The 16,018-nt window shown below is 47.7% G+C and overlaps 1 protein-coding gene across 6 annotated transcripts in view; it reads left to right on the forward strand.

The window, feature by feature from the left end:
- Positions 1 to 16,018, forward strand: part of ACAP3 (ArfGAP with coiled-coil, ankyrin repeat and PH domains 3) — a 96,818-nt gene that overhangs the window by 68,408 nt on the left and 12,392 nt on the right. For all 6 annotated transcript variants that reach the window (XM_055800890.1, XM_055800893.1, XM_055800895.1 and 3 more), the window contains exons 10-17: positions 529 to 540; positions 8,711 to 8,823; positions 13,260 to 13,311; positions 13,779 to 13,879; positions 14,321 to 14,432; positions 15,000 to 15,208; positions 15,518 to 15,587; positions 15,718 to 15,812. In XM_055800890.1, coding sequence (XP_055656865.1) covers positions 529 to 540; positions 8,711 to 8,823; positions 13,260 to 13,311; positions 13,779 to 13,879; positions 14,321 to 14,432; positions 15,000 to 15,208; positions 15,518 to 15,587; positions 15,718 to 15,812 — 764 coding nt within the window. The remainder of the gene's footprint in view (positions 1 to 528; positions 541 to 8,710; positions 8,824 to 13,259; positions 13,312 to 13,778; positions 13,880 to 14,320; positions 14,433 to 14,999; positions 15,209 to 15,517; positions 15,588 to 15,717; positions 15,813 to 16,018) is intronic.

The raw sequence follows: 16,018 nt of genomic DNA on the forward strand, positions 1-16,018 counted from the left end.
TTCTTCGTACCTGGGGAGCTCACACCGCACTGAAGCGATGCTCGTGGGTCGTGGGGGAGAGAGGGCAGGACTCCATGCTGCTATTGAGAGAGTAGTGTGCTACAGGGAACTTCTTTCCTGCAAGTGTGCTCCAAACTGCAGCTCAGATGATTCTTGCTTGGCTCCTGTGACATGACGTGGCCACAGCCTTGAGCAGTGTAACTTTGGGAAGATCTGCGGGGACCCAAGCCATAGAGCTGCCATGGCTGAGCAAGCTGTTATTTTCAGCTGAGCTATGGTAACCCACCATGTGTGTCTTCTCACCTGCTGTAGTTGGGGGTAACCACCATGAACTGGCAAGATAATAGGCTTTATTATCAAAAAAATTTGAGCCTTCAGTAAGGAGGCATCTTTGGTTAACATGCGCTCTGATTTTCCAGACCATTGGATTGGACCAATGATTCCAAATCCAAGGCTTACAGAAACATCAGTTAATTTTTTTTTCTCTTTTCCTTCTTTTCTTCATGGATTGCTGACCTGCCCCTGCAGACCCTCCTACAGGTGAGTACCCACATGTATTTCCTTCTTCTGGCATCTTCATTTCTCAGAATTAACACTTTGCTGCTCTGGATATTTATGAAGTCCTGCCTTTGAAAGCAAAACAAAGAAACCTTGTCATAGCATTGGTGGTGTAACCTGAACACTGGAGATGGAATTTTAAAGCCCAGTTTCAAGTGATTTGGATTTCATCCTCATCAAAGGTGTTTTCAGTCCTGTGCTAAGATAAGATTTCAGGTCCCTCTGTTTGTGTGGCGGTCAGTCTTGACTCAGAGGTCAGTATTGCAGTGGCAGCAGTGCTTGGCTGGCACTCGGTGCATGTTTAGTGCCTGGGGGGCTTTGAGGACCACAGTTCTGGTGGGAGGCTCCTGGCAGAGGGTGTTGGTGGACTTGTGACATACACAGCACACTCTGACACACGCTGTCACACGCTGTGGGTGTAGTAAGAAGGGATTTCAGAGAGCCCTAAGAGAGAACCATTCACGAACGCAGCCCTGCGTAGGGTTTGCTGAGGAGTCCGTCTGGCAGGCACTTGTGGGGATCAATACTTCTCAACAGGAGGAATCAAAGTGGCCATGGTTTCCTTTCTAATGCTTACTCTCAAAAATGTCATAACCCATGAAATGGAAACATAACCAGATTTGAAAGCTAATGACAGACATGCCCTGTGCATATGCTGCCTTTGGTTAAGTGTTCTGAGGGAGGGGTAAATCCATTTCTGAACCCTCAGGTCCCCTGGGGCTCTGCTGGAGTGATGACTTCATTCAAGGAAACATGGAAAAATCTCTCTAGCACAGTGCATTTCGGTTAAATCCCTTTTCGTGGCTTTGCTGACTGGACTAACGGGGTGAAGCAGAGGACAGGTTCCAAGAGGGAGGACGAGCAGTTACTCTTCATCGGGATACATATGCATAGAGCAGTGGCTCTCTGGGTCCGTAGGCTTGTAAGAGAGCTGAGCATCCCTGTTGCAATGTAGGATTTAAAGTGCTAGGAGACAGCTTTTCAGCTGCTCGGAGTCAGTGTTGCTCCTCCCTTTGCGATGGAGCATGGCACTCTGCATCTGGTGAGCATCTTGCCGTCTCCAAAGGGAGCACAGCACGTATTTGAATATATGTCTTCATGCTGAGCCCAGAATACCCTCTGGTCTCTTGAAAAATTTGGAGATTTAGTTGTGCTTCATTAGAGTGGTGTCAGAATTATCCTTTCTACCTCAACAGAGTGTCCTCCCTGAACAGCCTGCTAAGGCATGACGGAAAGGGAGGGAATCTAGTTGAAATAATACATTTTGAAGTGTTCTTGGGGTGGGAGAGCTGCCCAGATTCCAAAGACAGGGAATTGAATAGCCTTCGGGCAGCTTTGTGAGGCATGGAGGGCAGCCTTTTAAAAGCCAAATTCATAAGGAAATGGTCTATGGCATTTTGTTTCATTATTGTTTTAATTAAAATAAATTCAGTAGGAGAGAAAAACTCAGCATAAATCTTGAATATTTTCTTTGATACTGTAATTTAGATGCTTTATTCCTGTGCCACCCTTTCCCCATCTTCCCTCATGGAACATCTGCCACCTTTGGGGCAGATTTCTAGGGCAGCTGTCATTTCAAGCTGTCATTTTAACCATGGCACTCCCTGCCTTCCCAGCTCCAAAACCTTAAAGATGTCCATTTGCGGCTTCACACTTCATATAAAAATAACACTTGCTTATACAAAAAGGTTTCCAATAAAATCAGCGAGCAGGAAGGAAGAGTCTCCCATTTTTAAATATTTTTTGTTTAAAAAATAAATAAATAAACCCACAATAAACATTTGGGTTATCTTCCCATTGTGCAGAGCTTCGGCGTGATGAAGGCTGGGGGTGCCTTTCTCCTGTGTGTGGGATGCACGTGTGCGAGGACCGTGCTCTGCGATACATTTTGGAGGAGGCTGAGGAGAGGGTCTCGTAGCTTCCCATGTTGCTTCTGCATGTTGAACTGCACTGTCTTAAACCACAGATGTGATGAGTTCGTATTTTTTAGGTGGGCTCAGTTCCTTCAGATGGATGCACAAAGACACACAGGACCTGGTGTAGGTTGGACCACTGAGGGGAAAGATTTTGGAGAACTTAGCACAGAACACACAGTCCTAGGAATTATTGCCAGTGGGAAATGAATAGAGAAACCGGTAGCATTTAAACCAGTCCTCCCTCACAGATCCTGACCTTCTTGAATCCTTCCACTGCACCAAAACTGACAGGCCACAGTGCAAGTGGCAGGATACAGAGTTATCTATATAAAAACCTCTTTGCAGCCTCCTGCCTGTTCCCCAGCCCGGAGCAGGCGGGGAAGCAGCTGTGCTCCTGTTGCCCGTTTGCATGGGAAGGGAGGATGGAGTGCCAAGGCTGACCTCTCTGCCTCGTTCAGTCCAGCTGGTAGATAATCAACTGGGGGCCATATGGCACTTCAACACCCTCATTTCTGTGGCTGCAGCGGAGCAGGAGTGGAATCACTGCCCAAAGGCTGGCTCTGCTCCAGAAGCTGGGAGAAGCCGACCCGGCTACAGGCAGGCGAGCCTGCCTGTGTTAAGGTCAGGGAGGCATTCGGTGAGCATCTTCCTGTCAACTTGGCTCTGTGTTGCCTGGCTTCTCCCATTCCCTCCTGTGCCTCCGTGACAGCTGTATGATAATTAGCCCTTGCTCTAAGCTGATTGACTGTGAATAGGAGGCACAAGGAGGGGGTAAGCAGGTGGTCCCCAGAGGCCAGCAGGCTTCCTTGGACAGGCTTCCTTCTCGTAGTGCCCCTTGCTTTGACAGGAGCCACCACCAGAGCTTTTAGCTCCCAAAAAGGAGTAGGAGGGGTAAAAGAGAAGGGGCTGAAAAAGAAATCCCTCCTTCCCTGCCAGCCCACGGTGCTTAGCAGAGATGCTACTCTAGAGAGCGAACAGAGAGCGAGCGAGAACCGCAGAGCTGCTCCCTGCTCTCTAGGCAAGAGCAGCACAACCTCCCTTGCAGCTGGCATCATGAAGATTTTCAGCAGGCTTGAATACCTCCTGGTAAGGAGACTCCTGCAGGGTTGCTTTGACTTGGGGAGAAAGTTTAGAGGGTGCTTTTCCCTGGGGGGGGGGGCGAGGATTTGTGGTGTAGGACCTTGCCGCTGTGACCCAAAAGCAAGTAGAGCTTTATGAAAGCAAACGTGCTTGGTTCTGTTTCTGGCTTGGAAAAGCTTTGGGGCAGGGCACGGAGCTCTGTGCATCATCTGCTGGCAAGCTGCAGAGCAGGGAGATCGTTTGGCATTAGGAAATTCAAGAAACAAAAGGTCTCTAAATGGGATTTGGCCAGAATGAATGAAAGCTGTCTGCACAGAGCGGAGTGTAGGTGGGGGAGCCCTCCTCCAAATTCCATCTGCTGCTGAGGGTCTCGGATTGTTCGCAGTATATACACAGAGGTAAAAATAGCCAGATAGAGAAAAGCTCCAAATATATTCAGGCACCAGAAGAGAACAGACTGCATGCACCAGTGTTTGTGTGGAAGGGATGTGCGTGCGTCTTTAGGGAATGTGAATATTCCTCTGAATTATGTTCCCTTCAGAACCGAATAGCTGAACTAGTCAAATGCAATTTTAAACTCACCTCCAGGAGAAGTTGTTTCCAATGCATGGATGTATACATGATGTTGTTGGGAGCATACATAATACTATTGTTAAATTATAAATTCTAATTGGATAATTAAAGAGGGCACTTTTGGATAAAAGCCTTTGTCTTCTGTGGGGGAAAGGATGTATCGCGTGTGTTGTCACTTACCCTAAGTGGTATCGATTGAAAAGAGATTAACATTGAAGCTTGGTAATAAGATATATTTCTCTGAATATCTAAACCCACCTGGACTGTAATGATTCACTGGTCGTGATTGCCTGGTTCTGACAGTATTTTCTATCAGTAGAAATCAAAATGTTGTACGGAAAAGGACAGTGTTGTTATGTCCACATTGCATCGATGCACTGAGGGAGTAACGCTGTGGCTTTTCAGGGAGGGCCATTGCCACAGTGATTGTATTTCAAAGAATTTTAAGGAAATCTTGGTATTTTAGAGAGAGGTTCTCTCTGTTCTCAGCCAGGTGATGTTCCCTTTGGGATGGGAATGAGCCCATAAACAAGACTTTCCTACTTCAGCGGGTGTGCTTTTAGGCAGGGCTCCTTACTCTGAAGTCTCCCCCCTGCCAAGGATTCCAGGCTGATGAGGGGCACCTTCGCTTTTCACATTAGAAGCTGGAGGTTTTATTTCATTTCATCAGCCATCTTCTCTGCACAAAATGCTTCCTTCGCAGGAGCAATCGGAAGAGTTTGTCTGGCGTCTGCAATGCAAGCAGTCTTCGGGTGTGCTGTGTGGAGATGGACGGGGGAGTTCCTAACTGAGTGGGCCATGAGGCAACCTTCAAATAGGGGTTTTTCCTTTTTTTTTCCCTCCCCCCGCCCCTTTTCTTTTTTCTTTCATGGATCTGTTTGCGCCTGTGCTGGGTTTTTGCTTTCCATTTGCTGGTTTGAAAGCATCTGCATTAATGTCCTTTTTCTCATCCCTATGGATGTGTCTCTTGGAGTGTGTTACTTCATTGTTGCTTCAGCATCATTTGGTGTGCTCCCATGGAAACCATTGTGATGTCATTTTTAAAAGAATATCAGTTCCCAGGCAGCCTCGTGTGTAAACTCAGAGTGACAGGACCGGGAAGGGGATGGGACAGTGAGACAAAATTGGTGTGACTGAAAACCAGTGAAGGAAAGAGAAGCAGGTGATGACAGCGATCTGATTTCTTCTTTTGGAACATGTCAGATTTATTTTACCCATGTGTGATTCAGCACAGTCACTGGTCTGGACCGTGTATGCGGTTGCAGCCAAAGCCATTCAGATCCCAATCCTACGAAGCGTTTCCCATGTCAAGCATTTTTTTCATGTTACAGAGACAACGAGGTGCTAAATGCAGGCTTAATTAATCAGTCCAAACTCACTTAGAGCAGACTTGCCTACTCCATGTACACTACCAAATGCTTCCCATCATTGCAAAAGGTAGTTTATTAAAATCATGCATTAAAATAATAATCTCATTTAAAGTACAATCTCATGTATAGCAGAAAATGGAAAAAGAGGGGACAAGAGAAATCATCTATGTTCACTCTCTTACCCTGCTTTATCAAGGGTAAGATTTGAATCAAGAAACCTACTTGGAATGTTGTGGAGTGGGTGACGTGTTCCTTCTTCACCAGCACCTTCCAGACATCGTGGCTTGGCTTGCGGGGCTGGAAGGGTTGGATTTCCCAGTTCTGTGCCCTGCCTCCCCGTGAGGGTCACAGAGGGACTGGCGGGGGGCACAGTTTGTGATGTGTGTCCTGTCAGCCAGGACCTTTCTACTCAGTTCTGTGGAAGAACAGGGTTAAAATCTGTGTCAGTGAGTAGAACAGATAGAGGGACACCCCAAGGGGAGGCCACCCAGGTAAGGGCGTTCATTGTCACCCATCTGCGTGCATCCAGCTGTGGCCACACACTGTCATGATGTTTTGACACCGCTGGCAAAGTGATCCATCCCCTCGGACAGTTTCTAAGCTAGCTTTGACCTGGAAGCAGGTTTCAACAGATGTTCTTGTAACTTTTTTCCCAGAAATTTCTCCTTTTTTCAGTGGTTGTGGTAAGAAAGTTCCCTTTGTGGGCTGCAGCAAGATGATGTGCTTAGGAATCCATTAAGCCTGTAGTTTAAGCTTGCTCTGGTGTGCTGGAAGTTTCACAATTGCACTTGCTGTGATTTTGCCTTTCAGCTACTCAGGCCATTTCTGTACATCCCTCTTCTGGCCTTTGCCTGGCTGAGAGAGGAAAAATGATACTGATCAAGGGGTTAATTACTGGATTTTTTTCACTCTCCCCTTTACTTAGCCTTTCAACACTCTCAATAATTTTGGAGCAAAGATTTCAGGTGCTTCCAAGCAGCGTAGGATGGAATGGAACCAAGTTCCCCTGAGGATCAGACTGCTGCGTGCCCTGGGCGTAAAAGGCAGACTGGTCCTTATCCCTCGTATCTCTCCTTTTGTTATATAAAGTAATACATTCCAAGAGACATATCCATAGGGATGAGAAGAAAGATATTAATGCAGACGCTTTCAAACCAGCAAGTGGAAAGCAAAAACCCACTTACAACTCAGGTCAATGTATTCTGCCCTCAGCTGCCCTTCAGTAGTTCTGTTGATAGCAGTGGAGTTGCTCAGGAATTACACCAGCAAAAATATGAGCAGCACTTGGCCTGGGGATGTTTCCTAACCAACGAGACAAGGAAGAGAAATACAAACACAAGCCATTCTTCCCAGTAATGTGTTTTTATGTTTGGACATCATCCAGATGGCTCTCTCTTAGCTTCATATGCACTTGGTGGGTTTTGTGTGTCATTTTCTCTTTTTTGGGTTTGGTGCATGCTGGAGTCCTTTCAAAGGCAAGGAACAGCCCATGCGCCTTCAGCTCGTCTGCTTGAGCCATTCAGGTCGGTAGAGAGGTGTCATACAATACAGCCTCAGCGAGGTTAAATTCACACCTGGCTTGACTCCGCTGGTTTTTAGTGGATTTACTGTAGTGACGCATATGGCCCATCTGTTCCTCCCGCACTCATCGGCAATATATCCTTCTTACCGTCACACAGCTTCATTATCTAAGGACAGCTGAAGAAGTCAGGTGATGATATTTAGACCCTCCCCCTTATTTTTACCTCTTCTACAAAGCAAGATCCAGCTAAGTGGTCATTTTTAAGATGTGCTCGGAAGGGTTCGGCCCTACGCTTGCTGTGCGCTTTTCAACAAGCTCCACGTTTTTGGATATTTGAATTATTTATTGCAAGACAACGCGGATTCGCATTGACTGTAGAATTGTCACTGTGGAGCGGCTCTGCAAAAATCACAGATGCAACTATCTGTGAGTTAGAGGAAAATTCCCTCGAGCCTTTGATTGCAATATGTACATAAAAGACATCTGCAGAAGAGGACCCCCATGGGATTCACCCTCTAATGGCAAGAAAATTTAGGGCTGAGCAGGACTCTTAATTGGGTGCCTTATAGCAGTTTCCAGTGTCTAATTGGGCATCATGCTGTCTTTCCAAGGAATGACTCAGTCCTGTCCCATTATATCTCCTCCTTCTGTATCAGTAGTATTATTATTATTGTGACACCTCCCAGGCAAGCTTGCATCTCTGAACATGAAAATAACTCATCTTAATGAGAGTGAAGTGCATGTTGCCTAGCAACACAGCATCACAAGGGTCTTCATACGCTGAGCTAGGAAAGGCACTTAACTTAATGGGGCTGTTTGCACTGTGCTGTTTTGTCTTTGAACCAAGTAGTACAGGGAGAAATATTTGCACTCCAGAGAGGGGGAGGTGTGGGTAGCATGCATCATTGGAGTGGAATCGGCGTGCAAAGAGACAATGTGCCTTAATTCCGCAGGTTAGAGGGGAAAGTCGTTTAGGTTTCATGACCTAGTTTCTCTTGGGAAGGAGGCAGACTATTCCCCAGGGAAAAGGATCCCATGTTCTGTGAGAGCAGCTGCTATTCCCTCTGCTCTGTGTCTTGCTCGCCAGCTGTCAGAATCCGTGAGATCTATCTGATGAAACAGTGGCAAACCTGAAAAATCAGCTCTGACTGGTAGCATAGCATAGAGAATTGAGTGAGCTCAGATTGGAGGTGGCGTATGATGATAGCTAATGAAAATGGAATTGATAAGTCTTCCCCTCTAGAAATCATTATGCCTGTTCGCCCTGTGTAAAGAAGCTGGGGTTTGTTCTGCTCCTGGCTCCTTGCAGAACAGAGAGGTGCAGCAGCATTGCTCACTCACTTGGCCAGTGAAAAGCACCTTTATTGCTTTAGACTGACCCAAATATTGGGAATTTTTAGCCCTCATGATGATAAGCAACTTGCCTTTCTCCTTATCAGCTACCAGAGGGGGAAATAAAGCATGTATAACACTTCCCTGCAAACAGATAAGCTTGCTGGAATGAGGATGATTTGTGACTGCTGTTCACGGCTGCACTAAGGCATAGGGATATGCTCTGAAAGCTCTGCCTGAACCTTCGCGTTTTGATGTAGATGTGTTTTTTTTCTTCTTGATGTTTTGATTAGGCTCATCTCCATCTTGGTCCTAGAGAGTGCAGTCATGTTAGAGTCTCAGTCTCTTTCTATTTGCAGGACTTCTCCTGTGATGACTCAAAGGTGGAGTTTAATGTAGATGCCCCAAATGGAGTGGTGATGGAAGGCTACCTCTTCAAGAGAGCTAGCAATGCCTTCAAAACATGGAATCGGTGAGTAAAACTCATATTCCATTTGATATTTGGGCTAAACCTCTGCATACAGCTAACTGCCCCCACAGCAGCACACTTAACTTTCAGTGAGATCTTAGCAACTGTTATCACCACTGGAAGGATTCTGAGCTAAGTAGCTAAAAGCTAAATAGTTCAAATGAGGTTGGTTTGATAGTTTTTGCATACAAAGGCTTTTCTTTTAGGAGCATTTTGCATGCAGGTTGAGGGAGGTGGTCCTCGCTCTCTACTTAGTGCTGGTGAGGCCACATCTGGAGGACTGTGTCTGGCTCTGAGCTCCCCAGCACAAGAGAGATGTGGACTTAGTGGAGGGGATGCAGTGAAGGGCCACAAAGATGATTAAGGGGCTGGAACATCTCTCATATGAGGAAGAGCTGAGAGCTGGAACTGTTCAGCCTGGAGAAGAAAGGCTCGGGGGTGGGGTGGGACGGGACCCTGTCAATGTGTACAAATTCCTGATGGGAGGGAACGAAGAGGGAGCCAGACTTTTCGGCAATGCCTAGTGACAGGGAAAGAGGCACATACAAAAAATGTGACATTGCATCAGAACGCAAGAAACTGCTTTTTCACTGTGAGGATTGCCCAGCGAGGTTGTGAAGTCTCCGTCTGTGGAGATATTAAACAACCACCTGGGCACAGTCCTGGGCAGTGCTCTGCCTGGCCCTGCTTGAGCAGGAGGGTTGGACTGAAGAGGTCCCTTTCGACCAAAGTGACTGTGATTCTGCTCAGAACCTGTCAGCTGCCAGTAAGATCAGAACCTGAAGCTGTGTTAGCATAACTGCAGATGAGTAAGTGCTCCTGAGAGAAGCAGTATCTCAAGAGATTAATGTAGCCCTACGCGAAGTCATCTCTGAGCAAAAGAAAAGTAAGAATCCGCTTCATTGCACTGATGTTTTAAGACCACATACATTTTCTACCAGCATATTATAACTCACGTGCTGAGCTTGCAGAGCCAGCAAGTCTTTGATACTGGTGTGTTGGAGACATATGTTAATCAGTAAAAGAGCTAGGTGCTGTGTAGTCTATATGATGATTATTTTCCTGTTCAAAAGCAGGTATGCTCCTTTCTGTGAAGCTGTAGGTTTCTCCTAAGCTGCATCATGGAATGAGCCAGTTCATGTTTTGCTGCATCTTAGCAGATGCCAGGGGAAAAAAAAAGGTGTGCCTTCCACAGTGGAAGAATGACCAGGTTCCACGTAGGGATGATGGGGCACTGCAGATCACGTCTTGCCCTAGGGAAGCTGTAAATTTATAACAATTAAGAGAAATACCCTAATGCAGCAGTATATGGCATGGGTATCAAACCTGTCTGTTTTGAGGCAGGGAGATATGCGAGATTGGAAATATCAACTGTGCTGCTGGAGCTGAGAAATGGCACTGACCGTGCTCTTAATAATTTATAAATATTTCATCTGATAGGTCACTGGGAATACCAGGCACACATGCCTCCTGCAATCAGCAGGAGTCTCTGCGGCTGCCAGAGACCTTGGGGAAGTGGAAGCAAAGGTTTCGTGTTCTAGCCTTGCTCGATATTTGTGTGTTTAGTTTCCCTTGAGGGTTTCATACACGGTTGTGCAAAAGGATTCAAGCTCTTCCCGTGAGTTTCTAATGCATGAGATCAATGCCTTCTGGACCTACATTTCCTCATCTCACCTAACAGGGAGATGATACGGTATTAAGGGATCTTTACTTGGCTGTGGGATACATTCAGTGTATACACCCCAGCAAGGCTGAAATGTGCTGCTGTTAGACTTTGGAATAAATAAACACTAAATGGTTCAGTGAACAGTTTGTGCTATGCACAGAAACTGCCTGTATTTGCATGGAAGAAACACTTGAAATTATTAGAGATCCCTGCATTGCTTAGATAAGTGATTCCTTCTTTCTGAAGCTTCCCCTAGTACTAAGGAGATTCCAGTCAAATCTGGTAGAATTTTGTTACCCCTCAGGCTGTCCAGTCCCCTGACAGTTAAGTACTAAGTTTGTGCTTGGAGGAACCAGAAACCACAACAGCAGCTACAACACAGTGCATCAGCGTTTGGTTCTCTACCACTACGTGGAAGGATGCTGTAGACAGGGGGGGTCAGTCCCTTCTCCCAGATAATAGACAGGACAAGAGGGAATGGCCTCAGGGTGCACCAGGGCGGAGTTTATATGGGATATTAGGAAAAGTCCTTCACCAAAAGGGTGGTGAAGCCCTGGCACAGGCTGCCCAGGGAGGTGGTGGAGTCACCATCCCTGGGAGTGTTTAAAAAACACAGATGTGATGCTCAGGGATGTGGTTTAGAGGTGGGCTTGGCAGTGCGGGGTAATGGTTGGACTTGATGATCTCAGAGGTCTTTTCCAACCTAAATGATTCTGTGATTTCCATGCTCACAAGCTGTTGCACTGGAAAGGTATCTTAGCTGAATTTTTATCAATCTTTTTTAGAATTTCCTGCTTGCTGTTTCCTAAGCAAAGCCTTGGTCTGTAGCATGGCTCCTTTCACTGACACCACTGGTTTATGTGGAGTAGCAGGTCGTTTCAAAGTTTGTCAAGTTAATGTCAAGACCTGTGCTTGACTCTTGCGATAGAGAGGAACAGTTCCAGGCAGCTCCCTTCTCTGAGCAGCAACCCTGGCTGTGAATTCATGGGTCCCACCAAAGGGCACCTGTCCATGACCGTCTGGGACTTCCTGGTTTTCCTGATGTCTGAAGCAATGTTAGTGTCAAGGGCTCCAGGTTTTCAGTGTCCCCCAAATCCCAGCTGTCCTCCTACATTCCAGTCATGGAGAGCCTGTAGCCTTCCCACGGGCATCTCTTTCTCCTCAGTCCCACCTACTCCTTGCCATATCTGTCTAGGCTGTTCACGGCTCCGTAGCCTACTCATCACCTTCTCCGTCACCCAGCTCTTCACTGTTAGTGCCTCCCCCTCGTGTGAGTGGGAGGGAGCAGGCAGAGAGAACGGCAAAATCCGTGGGGCTGGGAGCCAGAGCCAGGCAGAAGCGCCTGCTCTGGGGTGGCGAGCAGGAGAGCACAACTGTGAGTTGCAGCAGCAGCAACCAGAACCTGACAGAGAAACGTTCTGCCCAGCTTGGTGTGACAGCAGAGCTCCTGGAGCATAGACTGCTACTGTCAAAGCATCTCAGAATGATGCAGAAGCATATCAGCTCATCAAAACGGGCTCCCACATGGATGGGATGGCCTCCAGTTACCTGTATTTTCCCATTTCTCCCCAGGCATGTCAAGTCCTTTTGTTGTCTTTTATCTGTTTAACGTTTCAGCAATGATAAAAGAAAGAGAACCCTGTCTTGTCTCATTTTCCCAGGGAGCCTAGTTCTTTTGCAAACAGAGAATGAAATACATGCTCTAAATAACATCTTGCTGCAAAGCCTCTTTGACTCTTTATGCTCAGGTATTCCTGAAACCGTTTCCATTGCCCTCCATGAAGATGATCAGGTTGCTAAATCTTAGCTTGTATCTTAGAATGATGAGGGAGGGACGGGGGTTTGGATTTAGCACCGAAGATTAAGACACCGGGGAATTACCTCTGCTATAAGCAGCGCACGGACCTTCTGTCACTTGTATTTTAATGGAAAGCTGCTAGCTGGTGATTTCTTGCCTCCTAAGAAGGCAGATTCCCTTCACGCACACCTGTCCATACCGCAGCCACAGGGAGCAGGACCTTTAGCATCTCTTGGCCTCCTGAAGGTTGTCCCAAAATCCTGCCTGGTGGGTAGCATCGCCTGTATAAACAGCAAGATGTGCAACCCATTCCTATTATTTTCTCCAACGGTGTTTGTAGAGCTGCCAGTCAGCAGGGATTTCTGAGGTGGATTTTTCTTTTTCCTACCTGGAAGTTTATTGATGATGTTAAGGGATTTCTGGCTTGCCTTAGGACAGCCTGCTTGGAGAGGCAGTAGGCACGCTGTATCTGGCATGGCACGTGCAAGTCATCCAACTTAGCCAGTAAATGTCAAGTACGCCCACTGTGCACGTATGCAAGTATGCCCTAACGAGTGCAACATGTCCCACAGGCACTGGATTTACTACCTGCGCCAGGGTCAGTCTGCACACACAGCCTTCTGCCCCAGAAATCGTAGGCAGTAAGATGGGACTGCCCGATTCCTTTGTTTCTTGTCTTTGCTTCCTTCTTGCTTTACATTGACATATCTAGAACACTTGCCATCGCAGCATCTCGGCGCCAGGAGTCGTTCCTTAAGGCTGTAAATCCTTTGTTTGCCCTCCGAGGGAGGGCACTGGAGACGTGCGAGCTTTTCTTGTGATGTTACTTTCCAGCTTCTTGGAACAAACTACGCTTTTTTATTTTATTTTATTTTTTTTAAATGGAGAGCTATCCTGCTCTGCCACAGAGCAGAATGCCTCTCTGTAGCTCTGCTGGGTGCTTCTTCTGATGTCTGTGTGTCTGTCTTCCCTCAGGAGGTGGTTCTCCATCCAGAACAGTCAGCTGGTGTACCAGAAAAAGCTAAAGGTCAGTGAGGCTACCGCGGCTGATACTGGCAGGTTAGCCAGCTTGTCTGGTGTCCTGGTCTACCTTGCTGGGGGACTTCTGCACCGTGGCAAGGGAATGGGGTGGGAGGAGTGGGGGAGGGGGATTGGGTCAGAGGGACAGCAAGCCCGTTCAAGTGTTACTGTGCTCCAGAGTTAGACTGTACTGAGAACTAAGTGGCAGCAGATGGTGTTGGTGATGTAAATATTCACGTTCAGCAGAGGAAGCTGAAGTCCCCGCGAAGCCTGCCGCTTCACGTGCGTGTTGTCCCGTGCTTTGGTTCTGTATAACCCCCTCCTGTTGCCCTCCTTATCCAGTGGTGGGCTGGCTCGGCTCTCTCTAGACTCCACGTATGCTAACCAGCAGGGCTGGGGAAGGAGTTTTCTGGGAGGCCTGATTATGACAGGGATTCAGGGAGCCAACAAAGCCACCTATTCTCACCCTTCCAGGATGCCCTCACGGTAGTGGTGGAGGACCTGCGGCTCTGTACTGTCAAGCCGTGTGAAGACATAGAGAGGAGGTTTTGCTTTGAGGTCGTCTCACCTACCAAGTAAGTTTGGTGGCTTCCCTAGGCCATCCTCAGGGGAGCTGGGCTGTGCACGGAACTGTGAGAGATCGTAGATTTGAGCAGGTGCTGCCCTGGGCTGTTAAATGTTATCGGGAGATACTGTTGCCTGTACTGCAGACTCCCCGTGAAGTTTGTGAGACATCAGCATAAGCCAGAGCTTGGCCATGCATACCTAATGCACATCTAGACAGTGAAATGGGCAAAGGGCAGCTTTTCAAAGCAGCTAGCAGACCTGCCTGGAGTTTTTTAAAAGGGAACACCTCTGACAGCGCAAGCTTGTAGGATTCATTTTTGCCCCTTTACCTGTCAAACCAAGATGCTGCCCCCACTGGAACATCTACGCTGAGGATGAAGTGCAACAGTTTTGACCAAAACATGCACCCTGTCCTTTTGCTCTTTCCAATTCCTTTCCTTCCTTGGCAGGAGCTGCATGCTGCAGGCTGACTCGGAGAAGCTGCGTCAGGCCTGGATTCAGGCTGTTCAAGCTAGCATTGCTTCTGCATACCGGGAGAGTCCTGACAGCTACTATATTGAAGTGAGTGAGGGTGTCACAAAAGATCCATAATTGTGTCTCAGAGCCCTGATAGTGGGCTTTCGCGCTGTGGCAGGTCCAGTGTGGGTGGACCATTTGGAAATACTCTTCTGCTCCCGAGGAGGGGAGCTGGTGTCAGTGCTAACTCAGAAGCAACAATCATTTACTAACCAAAGCCATGCTTATAGATCTGGGCTGGGGGGAAGGCAAGGCTTCAAATCGGTGTTGTCCTGACACCTTCATTTGCTTGCCATCACTCTGGATTGATGTTCCCCTAGGAATTATCTTCCCTTGGGAAGAGCTTGCTCCCTAGCTGGGACAAGTGCAAGCAAGGCACTTGATAGCAAGTAGTTTGCCAGACAATAGTCTGCATGCTGCCCGCGCTGCCGGGGCTGGGCTGGGCTGCAGCACAGTCTTGTGGCAACAATACAAATTAATGAGGACAGCCCTCATTAAACTAGGCCTAGTTTATTCTTTGGGTAATGCTTCCTATCCATCCCTCTGCTATGCAAAGCTCTGGTCCGTTCCACAGTGCTTTGCAGAATCCTGGAACCCTTTTTTTCCCTGCAGAGACTGGACCGGACTGCTTCCCCATCAACTAGCAGCATCGATTCTGCTACTGACTCCCGGGAGCGCAGTGTGAAAGGAGAGACCATCTTGCAGAGAGTGCAGAGCATCCCTGGGAATGACCAGTGCTGTGACTGTGGTCAGCCGGATCCTCGCTGGGCCAGTATCAACCTGGGCATTCTGCTGTGCATTGAGTGCTCCGGTATTCACAGGTACTGCGTGCGTGTGTGGTCTGTGCTGCCAGCCAGGGACAGATTGCAAGCTGCTGGGAAAAACGGTGGGGTCTGAATTACGACTGACTATAACGTTTGTACAGATAGATCCAAAAGTAATCGCTTGCTGCGGTACCTGTGTGTGTGCAGGTACATCTGTGTATGCACAGGCATAAAACTCGCTGCTGTAGCTACATCTGTATAGATAAATACGTAAGAACTGGATTGATCTTCTTCGTCTTATGGCAGGTGAGAACTTCTGTTCTGAGGGATGTAACCATATCAGTTTTCTTCCTTTTGCATAAATAGGAGCCTGGGTGTTCACTGCTCCAAGGTCCGATCTCTCACACTGGACTCCTGGGAGCCAGAGTTACTGAAAGTGAGTGCTGGGTTTTAACAGCCAGGGATAGACACGTGGTGGGCTTGGAGGGAGTCGTACTTGGTGGCAGGCTAGTCTAGAGGGACGGTAACTCCTCCCTGAAGATTTCATTCATTCCCTTGTATTGCAGCTGATGTGCGAGCTGGGGAACAGTACCATGAATCAGATCTATGAGGCGCAGTGTGAAGAGCTGGGACTTAAGAAACCAACAGCAGGGAGCTCCAGGTGAGTCCGAGTGCGCACACTCGTCCTCTCAGTCCTGTGGAAAGCTCTCCATCCACACAGCAAACCCAGTACCCTACGCTCTCCGGAAAGCCAGGTTAAGAGTGTGGCTGGCCCAAAATACCTCAGGTGCACCTATGCCAACCCACTCCCCCTGTAGCTAGCCTGAGCTTGGCTCTCAGAAAGGCCAGTGGGGTATTACCAACCAG

This window comes from Falco peregrinus, chromosome 3, assembly GCF_023634155.1.
Source record: "Falco peregrinus isolate bFalPer1 chromosome 3, bFalPer1.pri, whole genome shotgun sequence".
Lineage (NCBI taxonomy): Eukaryota > Metazoa > Chordata > Aves > Falconiformes > Falconidae > Falco > Falco peregrinus.